Raw genomic sequence first — 19,626 nt, forward strand, 5'->3', positions numbered from 1 at the left:
ACAATATAATCTGAATCTTTACAAAAATAGGGAGCTCAACATAACTCAAGCAACAAACATCCATATCAAACACTCATGTGAAACAACAATAAATCTCATGCCAAAATACTCAACATAAACAACAAATCGTGTGAGACAGAAGACATATATTAAATCCACTCAATTTGACAAACCTAAATCAAATCTATCATGAACATTAGCGAGGAATCCAATAAAACCAACCAGTATAACAATACCCAAATTATAATTTCAAAATATAACATGGTATTTAAACAATTCACATGTGGGTTTCATATAAATCGTAAACATTGTTTCGATCTCCAAATCTCAACATATAACCATCAAAACCAAGACATAATCACAATGAATCTGTTGAAATATGCGGAAATAATATAGAATCGTTATATACATACATCTTGTTGATTCCACAAGTTTGAATGATTTATATCACTAAACCTTAAGTACTTTTACTATGAAAAATACTTGCAATCCAACACCTTGTGTACTATCTTTATTGTATATATTTAGGGAGTTTTTAGTTATGAATCAATTAACTGATTTGCTATTTATTACCATACATATATATAAACAAATAATGGGTGTCATGAATAGGTGTAACTTTTCAATAAGTTACCAATTTTCATGGAGTTGCAACCTTTCGTTAAAGGTTGCAACACTGTTCCATACAAACCCATATAGGTAATTGGGTTCGGGTCAAACCGTCATGGGCGACCCGACCCATATACCAATATCTCCCATTCGAACATGACAGGTTAGACCTCATTGCAAAATTTTCTATATATATATATATATATATATATATATATATATATATATATATATAATCACAATTTCATACTAATACACAGGTCATGCGACCTAGCGAGTATACCTGCACTCGGGAGCTTATAGCTGTGCATCTGTTAGGAATAACATAGCAGCTTCTACCCTTGAAAAAATAAATTATAATTATTCTCTTAGTATCCTAGATTTATCCTTTTTGAAATGATAAACTCTAATCCCTCATAGAGTATATTAAGAAACATATATACTTGTGTATTCATTATCAAGTCACATTTCTATAAAAACACGACAAGATTGGCGCCAATGAATACATTGAATCAAATCTTCCTTTCTCACTCAAAATTTACAATTTTATGCATAGTTGCTTTTCTAGACATGTTCCATAGGCCAAATCATCCATAACCATAGGTAGCAAGCTAAGATAACAAACACCACGAATAAAACATAAATAGTAGTAAAAAGTATAAGGGTACAATCATAAGGAAAATATTTATCCTTATATGGTCTCACACAATGAAGAAGCAGGGAATCATTCTCCCACTACCTTCTTGGTCGTCCAAGCACACATGGTATGAATCATGCGCTACTATATTCTTTATATCTTTGATGTTAAGCAGAATATCGTATGGATCTTAGTTCAGTCATTTCTTAACGCCTAACTAGAATTATCATAACTCTTACTCTTAGCAGGTAATAGTGACAAATCACATCCGGCTATCACATATTACTTGGATTCGGGCGATCCAAATCGGTTATAAATACAATATATAACCTCATCTCATTTTCCCTAAGGTGATAATCCTAACATTATATCTCATCTCCACTCTCTCATCCAGTGGACATCTCTTTTTATTCTTGTGGATTATTAGGGCACATTGTTATACTTAAAGCATCACACTTTGATACTGGAGTATCCACAGGCTTGCAAGTACTCTTATTGAAGCGCTCAAAAACCTTTTAGATATAACCCTCTTGTGACAAAGCCAAAGGTTTTTTAAAGCGGTCTCTTTTTATTTTAACTCCCAATATGTAGTATGCCTCGCCTATATCTTCCATGGCAAAATTTGTGGATAACCATTTTTAATGGTTATGACATACTCTTTGTCATTTCCAGCAATCAAAATATCATCAACATAAAGAGATAGAATTGCAAATTTATTTTCAGATCTTTTGATGTAAACACAGTGGTCTTCTTCAATCATCTTAAAATCGCAAGTTAAAATAGCCTTGTAAAATCTAAGATACCACTTTCTCGATGACTGTTTTAGGCCATAAATTGATCTTTGGAGCTTGCATACTTTGCGCTCTTGATCTTTAACAACAAAACCTACATGCTGCTCCATGTAGATTTCTTCATCTAGTTCTTCATTAAGGAAAGATGTTTCAACATCCATTTGATGCAATTCTAAATCTAAATTCGCCACAATTGCCAAAATAAGGCGAATTGAGAAAAATCTGACTACAGGTGAAAAGGTTTTCTCATAGTCTATTCCCTATTGTTGAGTATAACATTTTGCTACTAAGCGAGCTTTATATCTATCAATGGAACCATCCGCTTTACGCTTCATTTTAAGAATCCATTTGTTTCCAATGGCTTTGTGTCCATGCGGTAACTCGACCAAGTTCCAAGCTTGATTGACTTTCATAGATTTCATTTCTTCTTCCAATGCAACTTTCCATTCTTCCTTTGCAGGGCACTCAAGTGCCTCTTTAATTGTTTTGGGTTTATTATCATCAGTAGGAGTAACAATATAGGCTTCATTTTCTATAGCAGTTTTTTTCGGAGTTTTTGAACGTATACTCCTTCGTAAGTGATAACTATCGTCTTCACTGATTGAAATTGGTTCAGATTCCTTAACTCTCCCACTCAATTGAGATGGGTGAAGCAACCCTTGTGTGTCCCACTATCAATAATAGGATTAGGTACCTCACTTTGAGGTTCAACTATTTGTTGATTTAAATCAACTTGTCCTTCTTCTTGAATCTCATAAAAATGATAACATGTATCCACATTTTCCTTTGTAGGAAAATTATCTTCCATGAAAGTGATATCTCTGGACTCAATTTCAGTTTTCCTTCCATCATTATCCTCACCAATAAAAACATAACCTTTTGAATTTTCAGAGTATCGAATAAAGATACATTTCTTCCCTCTTGGTACCAATTTACCAAATTTGTTGGAAGAATCAAGAATGTATGCTGCAGATCCCAAGGACGCAACTCACTCAAATTGGATTTTCTTTTAGCCCATAACTCATAAGGTGTTGAGGATACTGATTTTGAAGGTACTCGGTTAAGTACATAGGCTACTATCAATAATGCATCATCCCAAAAATGAATTGGGAGATTAGATTGAGCTATCATAGACCTAATCATTTCAAGAAAAGTTCTATTCCTACGATCGGCAACACCATTTTATTGCGGAAATCTAGGAGTAGTTAATTGCCTCATTATACCTCTTTCTTCATACAATTATTTAAATTGGTCTAATAGATACTCTCGACCTCGATCAGTCCTTAAGGCTTTCACCATTTTATCTAATTGATTCTCAACCTCATTTAAATACTTTTTAAAGCAATCTAATGCTTCTGATTTATGGGAGATAAATAAACATGACCATATCGAGTGAAGTCATCTAAAAAAGTAATGAAATATGAAGCATCGCGTCTTTCTCTAACATTCATCGATTCGCAAATGTCTGAATATATAAGTTGCAAAGGAAATTCAGGTCGTTTATCCTTTCCAAAAGGTTTTTTTTGTTGTTTTTCCTTGTAAGAAAAACTCACAAGTGGGCAAAAGAAATTTTGTGTTTGATCCTAAAAGACCATCACGTGCCAATCTATTCATTCTATCTTGCCCAATATGTCCTAATCTAGCATGCAATAAACAAGCATCCATATCATGATTGCTAGATTGAGAAAATAATGAAAAACAAACATCACTATTATTAGAATAACATTTGGTGTTTAACACCATAAAACCATCCACAATAAATCCACAACCTTAATACAAATTACCACTAGAAATCTTAACATAATCATCTTAAAAATATAAACCAAATCCTAATTTCAACAAAGTAGTAACGGAGACCATATTTCGTCGAATTTCAGGAGCATAAAGGACATCATGTAGATAAATAATTCGGCCTTATTGCAAAATTAATTTACATGTACCAATTCCTTTGACTTCAACTTTTGCGTTGTTGCCAACAAATATCCATTTAGAGCCATTCGGAATTCGACAAAATTTCACAAATTCATTTCTGTCTCTAGCTACGTGGTCGGTTCCCCTGAGTCTATAGTCCACATAGGATGAGATTCGGGTAGAAAAACAGTACTAGAAACAAAAACTTCAGAAACAAAACTTATTTTAGAAGAAGTAAGATAAGACATTACCTTTTTAGGCTCAATGTAATCACGAGCATAGTGACCCATTTTGCCACAATTGTAACAGGTCGACTTAGTCGTATCCTTTTTGCCACCGCGCTTTCCTCTTTTGCGCTTTTGGTGCTTGTTTCCACCTTTTGGTCCCGATCCAGCTACAACCATTTTGTCTTTATTTTTCCAACTCCTTTTAGACCACTTGCGCTTATTACCATCTTGTTTGAAACTAGATTCTGCAACATATGCTTGAATATTAGGCTTAGCAGCCTCGAGGCGCTCATCCTCAAGTTCCAAATGGCACTCGATGTCACCAAAAGTTTTAATATTTTTATTGTGAGTCATGTTCACTTTCATGTGCTCCCAATTATTGGGCAATGATCGAATGACTGCTTGGACTTATTGTTAATTAGTGAGGTTATGTCCAGCTGATTTCAACTTCATTATCATATTCGACATATTCCTCAAATGTTGATTCATTGACTTATTGGAGACTTTCTTGTAAGTGTTGAAATTAATAGTCAGCTGCCTAAGTCTGGACAGTAGTTCCTCCAAAATTCTCGCGCAAAGCGACCCACATGGCATTAGCAGTAGAATACTGCTGATACTCATACACCAAATCATCATTCATGGAACTTATAAGGATTCCTCTTGCAGTTGAATCTTTTTTCTTGCAAACAGTGTATGAAGCCATGTCGTGTCTAAATTGTGCGTCGTTGACATTGGCCTCATCAGCCGTTGGTTCATTCATTGCATTATTAACAGCATCGAGAGCTTCTTGCCCCTCAAGTACATAATGCATTTTCAGATGCCATATGTTATAATTGTCACCATTAAATTTTTCACCCTTATTAAGCTCAGCTATGATATTTTTTGAAGTCATTTCAATTCAATAATAACTACAAAGAGACATATTTAATGCAAAAATTAATTTATTCTGCAATCATACACATCATTATATTAATCAAGTCTCAGTTTCAAACTAAGTTATTGAAAAATTATTCATATGAACTAGAACCAAAAGTTCGCTATGTTCCCAATCAAATTCTTCATTTAAATGTTAAATTTTCTTTAACTTAATTTAAATTTGCGTCATTGTATTCTTTGATGAGAACAACAAATTCTAACAATCAAAGAATACCCATTTTATAAAATATTTATTGAAATAATATCAGAAATAATTCACAAATATTTCAATCAAACATAATAAAACAACAACTGAAATAAAATACATTATACTATCCATATTTAACTGTTCTAGGAATCGATTCTTCAACCTTTTTCATTTTCAAAATAGTAGAACTCATATTCTTTAACCAAGGATAACTAGAGGCTGGATTTTTAGAAGTTTTTAAAGTGGAGCTAACAGACAAAATCGAAGACTTGTTCAGTTCTTCCAAGTATAATCATCTAAAAATAGATAGACCAATCTTTCATAATTATCGGTCTTTCCATTTAATATGTATTTTGAATTTTTACGAAGATGATTTAAATCTTCATTAAATTCTTCCGACCAAAAACTAAGTTTCTGTTGAAACTACTCTGGGATCTTACGTAAGCCTTTATATTTTTACATGTTACTTAAAACATCTCCACTGTGAGTTACGGTCTGGAGTTTGAGATATTAATTTTCAATAATCGCAGTCTATCTTTTCGCGTTTGAGACCTTAAAGCTATAGGAGTTCTTTAAATTATGTTCATGCCATGACCCATTTGTTCTGATGGTCTCTCTTATACTTTCCGAGTCTCGAAAATCTCCTCAAACAAGACATAATTCTCATGAGAGATATGAAGAAAAATAGTCTTTTATTAAAATAAATATCAAAATTCAATTTAAAATTTATATGCACCTCAACTCAAGAATATTCGCCAAAAATAAAGATTTATTACTATAGGGGTATTAATTAAGTTTAAAATATTAACTGTAATAATTAAATAATTTTCTAACACCTATACACAATTTTTAATAAAATTTCCAATTGAAAATTCAAAAACAACTGCATTCAATCAACTAATGATTATAAAAATTCAAAAAACATAGGTAAAAAAATATTTTTCTCTCACTGAAACTCTATAATATTTAAAATATTTTCTGAAAAATATTAAATAGTTTTCTATATTTAATTTCTGTCAAAAATTATTTATTTTAAATTTTTAACTTATATTCAATAATAAATACAAATTAAATAATATATACGCTAGAAAAATATAAATAACATACAAAAAATTCAGAAATTAATTTTAAATTTTTTTCAATGGTATTTCGGAAAATTTGAACCCCGGAAGGCACTATACGCCCCTCGCGCCTCCACTGCACGTGGGGCTGCACTCTTTGCAAACTGCTTATGTAGTCAATACCAGTCGCGCACGCAACGCGTGTAGTACACGCACCGCCTACACTGACGATTCTCCCTCTAAAATTTTTCCTCCCCCCCTGCCCATTTAAGGTTATGCTGAGTTCAACGGTGCAATCGAATTTAAATTCCGACACCGTTTGATGTGGGTGTGAATTTTAAACTCCATCGAAGAGAGTGTAACACTTCAGCTTCAAGCATCACACCCTTTAATCAAAAAAAATTCAGATTTTGCATTTCATGAAGGTATGTTCAAAAATTCATAACTATTACTACACAAATCTCTTTTAGATAATCTTTATGTCATTTTAAAGATGACGTTAAGTAGTTTGCATATACATAATTTTTTCAAAATTATCAATCATAAAAATGGTTGAAAAAGTACGTTAAATGTAATATCCCATAAGTATAAATTATCTAATTGGACCACGTTTCCAGTTTTGAGTGGCTGGAGTGGTGATATCGGAAAGATTCCCGAGAAATTAAGATAAATAAAATTCTAGTAGGTCGGTTTCAGAAAAGTAATTATGTGGAATTTAATATTATATCCTAGTTTAAAAGTTGGAATTGGAATTAAAAGAAAAAATGTCAAGAAAAATTATAAAGTAAAGTTTAGGTACCAAATTGGTAATTAACCAAATAAGTTCAAGAACTGAAATTATGAACATTTGACGGGAAATATTGATTCTCGGATTCGTATTATATATTGGATATAAATAATACGTATACGAATTGATTAAAGTATTAATTAGTTAAGCGAGGGACTAAATTGAATAAAAGAGAAGTTTAAAGGATAATTGCAATAAATAAAGAAAACAAGGATTTAAATGGTACATTAGCCATTATATATAAAGAGAGAATATGAATCAGATGGAGAAGAAGGATCCGGAGACTCCAAACCTTATCGATCAAGTTCGTTCGCTCGCCGTTTCTCCGTTCGACGTCCGTTTCGAGTGATTTTTGCATCGATCTCTCTAGAATTGGAAGCTCTATCAATCTTAAGCTTCGTATCAAGGTAAGAGGTCGATTATTGGTGCGGAATTTGGAGTTTAGTTGGCTGTTTTAGTATAGGTATTGTGTATATATTGAATTTGTCGTATCTAAGTCGTTTTTGGTGTTTTTGGAAAACTAAAATGCGGGTTTTAATGAAAAAGGCTTCGAAAATGAGTGTGGAGCATCGGGAAATCGGCGAGGCGCCCGAAAAATGGTTTTCGGGGGCTGTGTGTGGCGAGCCGCGCTGTGCAGGCACACAGTACACTATGCAGACGCATAGTGCTCGTGTGCGCCCGCATAGTGGGTCCAAGGGACCAAAACGGGGTTTTTGCCCCTATTTCGACCTAGATTTCTATTTTCACGGATATTAGACCCTAAAGATGAATTAAGGATCCCGATAATTTGAAGTTCGAGATAAGCTCGACGTTATAAGGATTAACGATAGTAGAAAACGTTAAGAAAATTATATTTTGAATACGAGAAGTGGAGTTCGATATGTCGTGAATACGATAAAGGGGTATCGAGTTCACGAATAACATTAGGAGTAAAACTAAAACCTAGGATTTAAAAGTATTACGCATATAAACATGAAATTCACGTCTAACTATAAAACGTTAATTAATATGTATCAGACGTGCCAGCGAGCAGTGAGGTCAGCAGACGTGGGCTAGTACGAGTATACTATCATATCGACCACGTCATAGATTGGATAGTGGTCCGAGTGAGTTGCATTTTACTTTCGTGTATTATTTATCTAAGTTATTTGATATTATATTATATATATATATATATATATATATATATATTACTTAAACGCATCGCATTATATATGATTGCTGAAATGTTATATGTTTCTATTGAATTTGAAGTACGAGAAACTAGTATGTGATCCGAAGAAACTAGCTACCTATTGGGTGTCAATAGGCTGTGTGATCACCAGTATTGAGTCAGTCTAAGGTGTTTAGACTATGTAAAATGATTTGATATATATGCATGATATGATTATGGAAGTTGGAATATGAATGAGAGATAGGAGGTTGAACTCGGTGGAGTTATCCCGAGGACCGTATCTAGTGGGTTGAACTCGGTTGAGTTATCCTGAGACCCACAACTTGGGATTAAAAGGTTGGCAGCGGCTAACGCGGTTGAGTTATCCCGGGGCCGGGCCATTGGATCGAACAATTGATTCGAATATTCGTAAGTTGTATTAAGTCTCAGACTTTTAGTTTCGAACGGATCAAATACTTGATTATATGTATTTTTGTATTATTGTTTTATTTGAAATACGATGTTATTTTATAATACCGTTAGTAAATTGCAAACTCACTCAGCATAGTCTGACCTGTTGTTGTTAAACATTTTCAGGTGCTTAGTGTCTGGACCTAGCTAGAGGTCGTTTTTGGGATCCGGAAGTCAGCAGTACATGTATAGTTCTCGACTTCTGTAGTGCTTCAGTAGTGGTCCTGTGTCGACAGAGTCGTAGCCTTGACAGCAGTATATTTTGTTTTATGTTTTACTTGTTGTCCATGTTTATATCTTTTTGTAGGCTAGGTATGTTATGTTTTGTTCACGGCACCAGATGTCGGTGATACGGTTGTGATACACTAGAATCTATATAGTCCCGTGAGGCCAGTTCGTAAGTGGTACGGAAACTAGAGCCCACGTGGATATCAGAATATCTAGCGTAAATATTTGTATATATATGTTTGCTTCCGTTAATGTGTGTATTGTATTATTTGCGAAAAAGTTTTAGTTAATTTAGGCTTGCTACGGGTTTCGGAGCTACCACTCCCATTCTCTAGCGCCGGTCGTGGCTCAATATTTTGGGTCGTGACATTAAAGTTTCTGAAAAAACACAAAAATTTCAAAACTTCCAGAATTGAATTTTCAACTACCCAACTTTGAATAATCATAACTTTCACTATACTAATCCAAATTTTGTGTTCTTTATACCGTTTTAAAGGTTGAACAACATACTTTAAAAATATATGAGTTATACACCATAAAATACGAAATTTAGATATTTAAAATTCACACAATGTATAACAAATTATGATGCATTTAACATAGAAAATTCATTTTTCAAATATCATGAATTTCAATCAATCGAAGCATAAAAATCAACATTATAGGCTCTGATACGAATGTTGGAATATGCGGAAATAATATAAAATCATTCTAGACATACTTCTTGTTGATTCCACAAGTTTGAATGATTTATGTCACTAAGCCTTAAATATTTTTACCATGAAAAATACTTGCAATTCACCACATTATGTGCTATCTTTATCGTATATATTTAGGAAATGTTTAATTATGAATCAATTAATTGATTTGATATGTATTGTCATACATATATATAAACAAACAATGGATGCCATGAATAGGTGTAGATTTCCAATAAGTTATCACCTTTCATGGAGTTGCAACCTTTCAGTAAAGGTTGCAACAATTTTCCATGCAAACACATATAGGTAATTGGGTTTGGGTCAAACTGTCATGGGCGACCCGACCCATATACCAACATAATCAATCAATGGAAAATTAAGATCTTACCTCTTGGATGTCCAAAACTCACGACAATAATAACGAGATTTGAAAAGACAAGCTTGAATCCAACACCAAGCAAAAAATACAATTAAATTTTCAAAACCAAAACAATCCACAAGTGATTCAAGGTGATGAATCAATGGGTAAATCTCATCATACTTGCTTGCCTCAAGGATTGAAGTACGAATGCAAGTGAGAGTGTTGCAAAAGGTATCTGAGGTTAAAATTAGGATTTTGTGTGAGAGTGGTGAAGTTTGACACGCATAGGTCTTACCCATTAGACATGCGGTCGCACAGGTCAGATGTTGTCCGAGACACAGTGATGTCGTCCGATACATGACCAAAAATGATCATGTCTAATTCGAAACACACAAGCCCAAAGCGCTGCGGTGAAAAAAAATATGCCTGGTGTCGTCCGACACCAGGCCAAAACTGGTCACACCTCACAAAATGAAACTTCAAAGCTCAAATGACGACACTTCAACCAAAACACGAAACAACAAATTGAAACACATTTAAACATGGCGTATAAGGCAAACGGTAGACGGAACCAACTATGACAACATCGAAAAGTCCATCGACGTACGGGGTATTACATGTTGTCCGTCTATGGCAGAGGCACGTGGGACAGTTGCAAGTGAGAAGAACGACGGCTGTGAAAAAGGAACCCTAAGCTGAGCTCGTTAGGTTATTGATGAAGAAAAAAGAATGGCGACTAAAGGTAGCTATAAAAGAAGAAGAAAAGAGAAGAGAAAAAATGAAAAAAATGGCAAAAAAACTCTTTGAGGCTTCTATTTAAAATTAAAACAACTTTTGAGCTTTTAGAACTATAGGATCACAATTGAAATTTGAATTTTTTTTAAATGTACAATTTTAAAAATGAACTAAAGTTTTTTAAACAATTTCCATTTGATGACACACTTAAGAAGTGAAACTAGAGCAGAGATAGGGAAGGGCTTTTTTGATAAAATGCCAACTTCTGAGTTTTTTAAGGCTAATCCTTTAGGGGAAAAAACCCACCTTTTAGTCCCAATTCGTTCGCACCCTGACGTTGCAAAATCACCAAGTTTATCCAAATAATGACATTTCTGTTTCAATTGCACCGTTAAGCATCAAATTGACCTCTTTTCACTTGAAAAAAGTTTGAATCAATCTTTATATTTTAACATATATTCCAAATATTGCTTTATGTTATATTTAGGCATAATGCCTTTTAAAAAAGGAATATTTACACTATATAACATAATAAGGTAAAATATTTACAAACATGCTATCTTATACTTTCTCTTTATAAGAGTGTTTTTCATATTTTCAAATATGCCATCTTTATCTTTTTATTAACAAAAATGCATTTTCCCTCTTTTTCTTCATCTTCTCCATCTAACCCTAATTTTATTCTCTATTTCTCCATTAACATCATAATAAAATTTCATGTTCAAGCCACACCACCACCATTCTTCTTCCGACCGCCGCTCTCCCTCACGCCGCCACCCTCCCTCACGCACGCCGCCCTCCCTCGCTGCACACACTCGCCGCCGCCCTCTCTCACTGCTAGCAATTGCCGCCACCGCCCTCTCTCACCGCTCGCAATCGCCGCCGCCGCCCTCCCTCGCTTTCTCGCTGCTCGCACTAGCCGCTGTCCTCCCTCACGTGTAGATCTATGATTTATATGTCTAGATCTATATTTTTTGTGTTTTTGTATGTATAGATCTAGGATTTATTATATATGATTCGTGATTTGAATTTCCAGTTCGTCTTCATCCTCATCTCCTTCGTTTTTCAGATCTGAAATTTTTATTTTTAGATCTGATTTAAAAAAAAAACGTATATAATTCGTATTATATACGGTTTATATACGGATTATATACAGATAATATACAGATTGAATTTTCAGATATGATATATCTGAATTTTCTTTTAAAAAAACGTATATAATTCGTATATAATTCGTATTATATACGAATTATATATAGATAATATTCAGATTATATGTGTATACAAAAAAGTTATATTTTTGTAAATGTTTTTTAAAAAAACTGTATTGCTTTAATTATTTTTTATATTTCTGTTAAAAAAATACATGTTGTATATTTGTAAATATTTTTATTTTTTCCAGTATTTGTAAAAAAAAAACTCTTAAAAAAACCTGACCTTATAACCCCTTTTCGATCTCATCCTGAAGTTGAAAACTTGTTAATTTTACCCTATTTCGCATTTTATTGTTTTAATTGTACCCTGAAATATTAAATTTACGTCTTTTTCATTTGGAAAAAATTCAAAAATGTTCTTCATGTATAGCACATATTAATTGTACATGTTTAAAATTAATTTAGATTTAGTTAAATTAATTAAGAATTTAAATTAGTTTTAATTTGATGATGGTTTTTACTTAGTTTTTTAAAAATAAAGAGTGAAATGAATTTAATTTTATCTTTAAACATGGTTAATTGAATGATTACATCATTTAAGTAAAAGAACTGGCAAAAAATAAAGATTAGGGTACGATTGAAACGGTAAAATGTGAAATAGGATAAAATTGACAAGTTTTCAACGTCGCGATAAGATCGAAAAAGGGTTGAAAGGTCGGGATTTTTTAAGACATTAGGCCTTATATTTAAAACAAAATAACTCTTCCTTTCAAAAATTATAATAAATGTATAATAATTTATTATTTAATACAAATAAATATTTTTAATAAAATTAGATTTATAAAATTTAAATAAAAATTTTAATATATCGTTTTTAATATAACGGAAACTTCCATCACTGTGACCAAAAACCGCGATCGTCGTTGTAAACTTTTGCCGAGGCTGGAAAACAGACCTGGCTGGGTCTGTTCATGTTGATGATGAACGGGTCTGTTCGTCTTCAACGTTTTGAAGATGAACAATCCCATGGGTCTGTTCATGTTGAGGATGAATAGACCTAGATGGATTTGTTCTTCGGCGGTGGCGGAAGTTTTTGGAGGCAGGGGAGTTTATGGGTCTATACCGAACTAAAAAAGTTAAATAGTTTTTTAAATATAATTTTAATTTTAATTTTTTAATGATTGAAACTCGTTCATCTTTCTCGCGAAGAACACGACATGGGTTAATTTCGAGGAAGACAAACGGATTTTAATTTTTTTAATTTTATTTAATGATACATTTAATTGATTTATAATTCATAAAAAATTATTATTAATTTTTAAAATTTTAGGGAATATGATTTTTGTTTTTTGAATTATACATTGAGAACTATTTAAAATATTGAAAAAAGGTCAATTTGATGTTTGAGGGTGTAACTGACACCAAAAGGTGTAAATTTTAATGTTTGAAGATGTAATTGAAATCGAAAGACTATAATTTAGATAAATCGGTGATTTTGCAACCGCCGTGCAAACAAATTAGAACTAAAAAATGACATTTTTTTCAAGGATTAGCCTTTATTTAATCCACTCTACTCAAAAAATTCATATCGTGTCTAAGTTGAGGTGGTGTTTCATATCTTGTGTCAGGTTGAGGTGGTGAAGCGATTGTTTTTGTTCAATTCCAAATCTAAGAGTACTTATTTCCATTGATAAATAAATGACGTAAGATTCTAATTACATAGATGTAAATAAGTACAACTATACTATCCCAGTTAGATCTTCTATCAACCCTCAAATTCTGGCTTCAAATAATTGAATTAAAAGGGATATTAACATATAAAGCTACAACGACAATCCATACTGAACAGCTCCCACACTCCTATGAGCAGCAACGGCTACAGCAGCTGCACCAACTGCACCAAACTGGGACTGCGCCTGCAACAGCTTTGTATCAATAGTAATTCGCTCGTTTAACTGTTCAACCTTTGGTTGTGGCTGATAATATGGGTTGGCGTTCATATCCATGGCCATGACAGGGGTAGGTTTCGTTGCTATGTTAGACTGTGTAGGCTGTCGCCTTATGTGTGAAGAATCTTTCTCAGACTCCATCATCGACTTATCTTGTGTCATTGTGTTAGTTCTAAAGAAACAATGAGGGGATACCGTCTGGGGAGGGAGGACGGCATTTCTGTAAAATATCCTTGAATCACAGGCGTCTTTCATGTTTCTACCACTCTCATAAGGTACGACTGATCCCACTACTCTCCCTGGCTTTGCAGCACAACTGAAGGAACCATAACGGGAAGCATCACCTAGCAGCAGAGCAAACAATGAGCAGGATATTTTTTCTTCAAGAATGAAACAATTTCCAAGACGATCTAGCTACATAATAATCTATCTTTCTAATTTTGTGACAATTTATGTTTACAAAAACTTCTCGAATAATATGTTTCAGCATTTCCTTTCCATTTTCATAAACGCTTATGAACCTCTAAAACTCTATACTTATAACTTATTCTTAACTAATGTATTTTGCAATTTCCCGTTTCAGAATTTCTCATTTCCGTTTTTGCGTTACATAGGTGATAACAGAAATCTTCTTTGTCTATTGTGATCTGAGACAGATCTGGTTTAAAAATTCAATTCCCACCTTCAAGTTATCCAATAAAGAAATTTAGCCTCAAAAACATCAACACTAGAAAAATAAACCATTTAACTACTCAAAGAGGCAAGTAATTTTGAGAGTTCTAAACATATCAACTGTCATACAATACAACAATAAGCAAGCAAAACAAATATGCTTTATACCTGTTGGTACTCGAGGTGGAGGCCGAGAAGCCTTTGATACATTCCCCGAAATTGCATCGGTTGCCCTAGAAGTCTTAGAGGACTCTTCAGCAAGGTGCCTATTGTCAAATGCAGATGAATTCGGCTGCATATTAGGAGGTATTGTTGCTGAGTGTACAGTAGACCTGCAAAAAGATAGCGAAGATGAAAAATCTAATCTACACAGCATATATATTGAAAAGTTTCAGAGACATATAACTATACCGGGGAAGAGAGACATGCTTTCTCTCTAGAGGAATCACTGGCCCACTTCTACCACTGTTTTCCTCAAGATATGCAAACTGCTTTCTAAAATGACCAATAGCGCTGCAATGAAAAACACTTGCAGTCAGCCATTGGAGCAAGCTTACAATGGTATTATGTCTCTAGAAAATATGACTTAGGCATAACATGTAGAACCTGGGATAAAGAAAGTTTGTGCCTTCATTTCCGTTCATGTAGTCTTTCAGAAGCTGTGGGTGGTACTCCAGTATTTCACGGTATAGCAGTTCTCGTACGTCCTCCTTTGTCACCCTTCGCCTCTCAAACTCAAACTCCAACTTTGAAATTGGTTGACAAGAAGGTTCTCGCTCAATTTTGGATAAGCCCTTAAAATAAGGATCAGCCAATGCCTGATTAAGAGAAAATCACAACCTTTAAGAATAGAGAAGGAAGAACAATTCACACACAGACCCTAAGGTAGCATAATAAGGTTTCTTAATTAATATGTTAACTGGATATCTTTCAAGAGCAGCAGGCCATCATTCTTTGAACCTGGAGAATAAGACGAAGAACATACCTCTTCAGCAGTCGGTCGGTCTTTTGGATCAAATGCTAATAGTCTCTGCAACAGACGGAGTGCCAAAGGATCCGCATTGGGAAATTTCTGTGTAAATGGCACAGGTTGCTTCTTCCTCATTTCTGTCATGTATTTTCTTGCCTTATCATTCCGTACCTGCATTTTTTAAATGAAAATTACAGTCAATACTTGAAACTGGAGCACTAAAACTATCAAAAAGGTCAGAGAGAGGGTATCATACTCCAGAAATTGTTTCCCATGAGGGAGTCCCGAGAAGATCAGTAATCAAATCTAATTGATGAACAACACTTTTACCCGCGAACAATGGCTTCCCTGTCAATACCTCCGCAAATATGCACCCTATACTCCAAATGTCAATCGCAGGTGTATACTGCAGAAAGGTAGGAGCACAGATGAGAAGAGCATTATTAACTTCATACTGCAATGAAACGACTCCAGAGAATTGAGCATAACCTGACACAATTACCTGAATGACAGAAATTCAACTTCCAGGAAAGTTCATAGTCCTCCCTGAACAAGAATTATTTTAATCTAGGCATTACTGCTTACTATAAAACACTTAGAAGCATTTTACAGATAACTGCATTCCTTCAATGTAATGCCATAGCTAATAACCATAGAATCCCACATAACCATATTTTATCTATAGATGAATGAAGGTTAACCTACAAGAATGATTGGACTAGGCGGTACAGAAAAGGAATAGAAAAAAAAAGTTACTATGTTCTTGTTTGTCATTGCCTACAAGCATTGGGACACTTTCAAAAGAATGTACATGCAAAAGCACGTGTTTTCATCAAAATCTCAAGTCATTGTGATACCATTGATGAACATTTAAGTACATAAAAGCATAGTTTAATAATGCTGATAGACCATCAACTAAATGTAGCTTAATGGATTTAAGTGTAAAGTCATGTGCATCTAATATAATACATAACAGTCTAATGGCATGTCCACTAAACAAGATAATAATTAGTTCACCAATAAAGAACAGGATGAGAGAGTGACAAAAATAGTAGAATTTGAATTAAAAAAGAGACGAATTCTCAAATTATATAGGAGTTTCCAGGATTCTAGCACATCAATCAATGTAATAGAAACCAATAATGCATTCCATAATGAACCCGTCTGCTCATAAGGATGCAAGTAAAAAGTAGATAAGAATTAGAAAAACCATACCACCAAATAAAATGGGTCTATTCCACATATCAAACACTCCGATCAAGTTGCCACTCAGAAAAAATAAGATTGCACAAGGAAGAAAACCATACCTTTGAAAAAAATGATCCACATAGCTCCGGAGCTCTATACCATCTTGTTGCAACATAGTCCTGGAAGATTCATCGTCAATGAACACATACATATAGATTTAAATCAGTACTTGTGCGATTTAAAACCCTGTTAAAGATGCATACCGTCCAGAAAATTGTGGTTGGTGTATCACTAAAGGCTACTCTCGCTAGACCAAAGTCACACACTTTGAGCTTGCAATTAGCATTCGCCAATATATTCTTGGGTTTAAGATCTCTATGGTAAACATTTGCTGTGGTGAAAAAAAAAGTGAGGACAAACATGGGCCAATAACAAGAATCATAATGTTAAAAATAAAAACTAAAATGCACTTAAAAAATAAAGAAGAGGAAGCTCGTGTTCCTAACAAATGCACCAAAGGGATCATAAAGTATGAACAGAAGCAAAACAGCAACAGAATCACTAAATTAATAGTAAAAAGAGAGGGGGAAAGTCACCTGTATGCATGTATTTCAATGCTCGTAGCATTTGGTAAAGGAAAAACTGATGGTGCTCACGTGTCAAATCATCATTAGCCTTGATGACCTGATGGAGATCAGACTCCATAAGCTCAAAGACAACGAATATGTCTTTAAACTCCCTCTTAGAAGGCGGCAACATGATGCGCTTAATCTCAACAATATCAGGATGCTGTAAAAGCCTAAGCAACTTAACTTCTCTTAATATGCGAATAGCATCAGAGATGTGCTCAAAAACATCATGGATTTTTTTGATGGCAACTTTTTCGCCAGTGTGGGTGTCAATTGCTGCACAAACAACTCCATAGCTCCCCTTGCCAATAACTTCGAGAATCTTATATCGATTGGCATCCCCGTACTCCGTAAAGAAATCCATATCTTTTAAGTCCTGAAGAAGACAGTTCGAAAAAAGTTCACATCCAAGCTTGTACATATGCTACTACATGTTTTAACATTACAATAACACAACTAATGAAGAATCAAATAAATAATCTATGCAACTTCATTTATTTCTAAAACATGTTCAACAAATTCCTCTATTACTTTAAATCTATATATGCAGAATCAATTGCAATTTTGTGTTAATTTATAGAATTAATTGCTTTTCACAAAAAAAAAAACAGACACCCAAATTCAATAATCAAAGCATCACAATTATTTCCTCTGCAATCAATTTCTCATAATTTTAATTCACTCCAAAACATAAAAATCTACAAAATTTCTCTCCTACCAGTTATGATATTCCAAAAAAAAGCGAAAGAAATTGCAGTTTTAATACTCAAAAAACACAAAAGAAAATTTTAAGAAGAGGTATTAAAATTGCGATAAATTGGAGACAAAATCACTAACCTTTTTTAGGGTATCACGCTGCATATTGTAGTAAATTTAAAAGACCAACACAGTTTGTTGTTCTTGTTTTTGAAACAATATTTTAAAATTTAAAATTGGATTTCTGGTTTTATATGAAAAAGCAGTTGGAAACGAAACTTGAAATTTTCAAAGGAAGTAAACAAATAGGTGTCGGTGAAGCAAGGAGATCTGTGTGGATCTGAGAATTATATGAGAGGGTCAGAGTCTGATTGCTTTAATTTAAAACACCCCAAATTACTTGTCAATTTCTTTGTTATCCACATTTTATATATCTATACTATATATAAAAGCACGGATGGGGGACAAGCACTTTTACGTTAATACCCTTCGTACTGTTTAATTATTAATAATCCATCTAAAAATTCTCTCAATTCGTAAATCAAGATAAAAGTCAATTTCAAATTCCTATTACATATTGCCTACAAATTTTCCAAAACTCCCAATTACATTTAAAAACCTCCTACTGACATATTGCCGCAAACCAAAACTTTCATTCACCAAACTTTCTAAAGATAATGTTATATAACTAACTCATGGGTAAAACTAAGTGTATCTTCATTTCATTTACCTGACAGTTTGACATCTTTATTGTCATTAGAAAAATATAAATTTTAAAAGTATAAATAAATTGTTACGTAAAGATTATTTATTATAACTATTAAAACTCTTACCATTTAAATATTTACTTGAATAATTTATGTGTAAAACATAAGTCTTGCCGCATTTCATTTACTTGAGAATTTAGCAACTTTATTATTATTAAAGTTATAAATTTCAAAATTAAAACAAATTGCTATATAAAATATTTATTAAAACTATAAAAACTCTTATCATTTAAATATACACTTGAATTATTAGCCAATATATACTCAAAATATTAAGCACTGATCCAAATCATTTAAATAGACAATCTTTTATTAAATGAAATGTGGTTAGACTTTAAATATTTAATAATTGTTATTTTAATTATTATTTAATTATCTATAATTATAATTAAAATAAATTATTTTTAAAAAATATTAATTTAATTATATAATTATAATTTGATAGTTTCTATCCATATTATCTATAATTAGATAAACTATTTTCCTAATTAACGACTATTTCAATAATTATTTGATTTTTTATACTTAAATACAATTGATAATTATAGAAATAATTATTAATTAAATATAAATATAATTTTTCTAATTCATAATAAATATAATTATTATTATTATTATTTTACGAGTCACACTACGAGCCACGTGTGAAACACGTATAGCGACACTAGTTTCTTTTAAAATTAATATTTCCCAAACTCGTCATACCGTTGTTGTGGTGTTGCAATATTTTTCCATGTGCCAATATAACTTTTTCCTATGCAAATAGGGGCAAATCTAATATACATCATTTATGGCAAGGCCGAGAA

At 33.0% G+C, this 19,626-nt stretch overlaps 1 protein-coding gene across 1 annotated transcript; it reads right to left on the reverse strand.

The window, feature by feature from the left end:
• Positions 1–13,618: 13,618 nt before the first annotated feature.
• LOC126669011 (mitogen-activated protein kinase 19-like) lies at positions 13,619–18,436 on the reverse strand. The gene is made up of 10 exons (XM_050362287.2): positions 18,195–18,436; positions 17,325–17,733; positions 16,992–17,119; positions 16,848–16,907; positions 15,797–15,946; positions 15,556–15,711; positions 15,177–15,388; positions 14,982–15,083; positions 14,739–14,902; positions 13,619–14,242 (listed from the first exon to the last, which is right to left on the reverse strand). Exons 1-10 carry the CDS (start codon positions 18,216–18,218, stop codon positions 13,773–13,775), a joined length of 1,875 nt encoding a protein of 624 aa, XP_050218244.1. The 5' UTR covers positions 18,219–18,436; the 3' UTR covers positions 13,619–13,772.
• Between the last annotated feature and the right edge of the window lie 1,190 nt (positions 18,437–19,626).

Source organism: Mercurialis annua, linkage group LG2 (assembly GCF_937616625.2).
Source record: "Mercurialis annua linkage group LG2, ddMerAnnu1.2, whole genome shotgun sequence".
In the NCBI taxonomy this organism is placed as follows: Eukaryota; Viridiplantae; Streptophyta; class Magnoliopsida; order Malpighiales; family Euphorbiaceae; genus Mercurialis; species Mercurialis annua.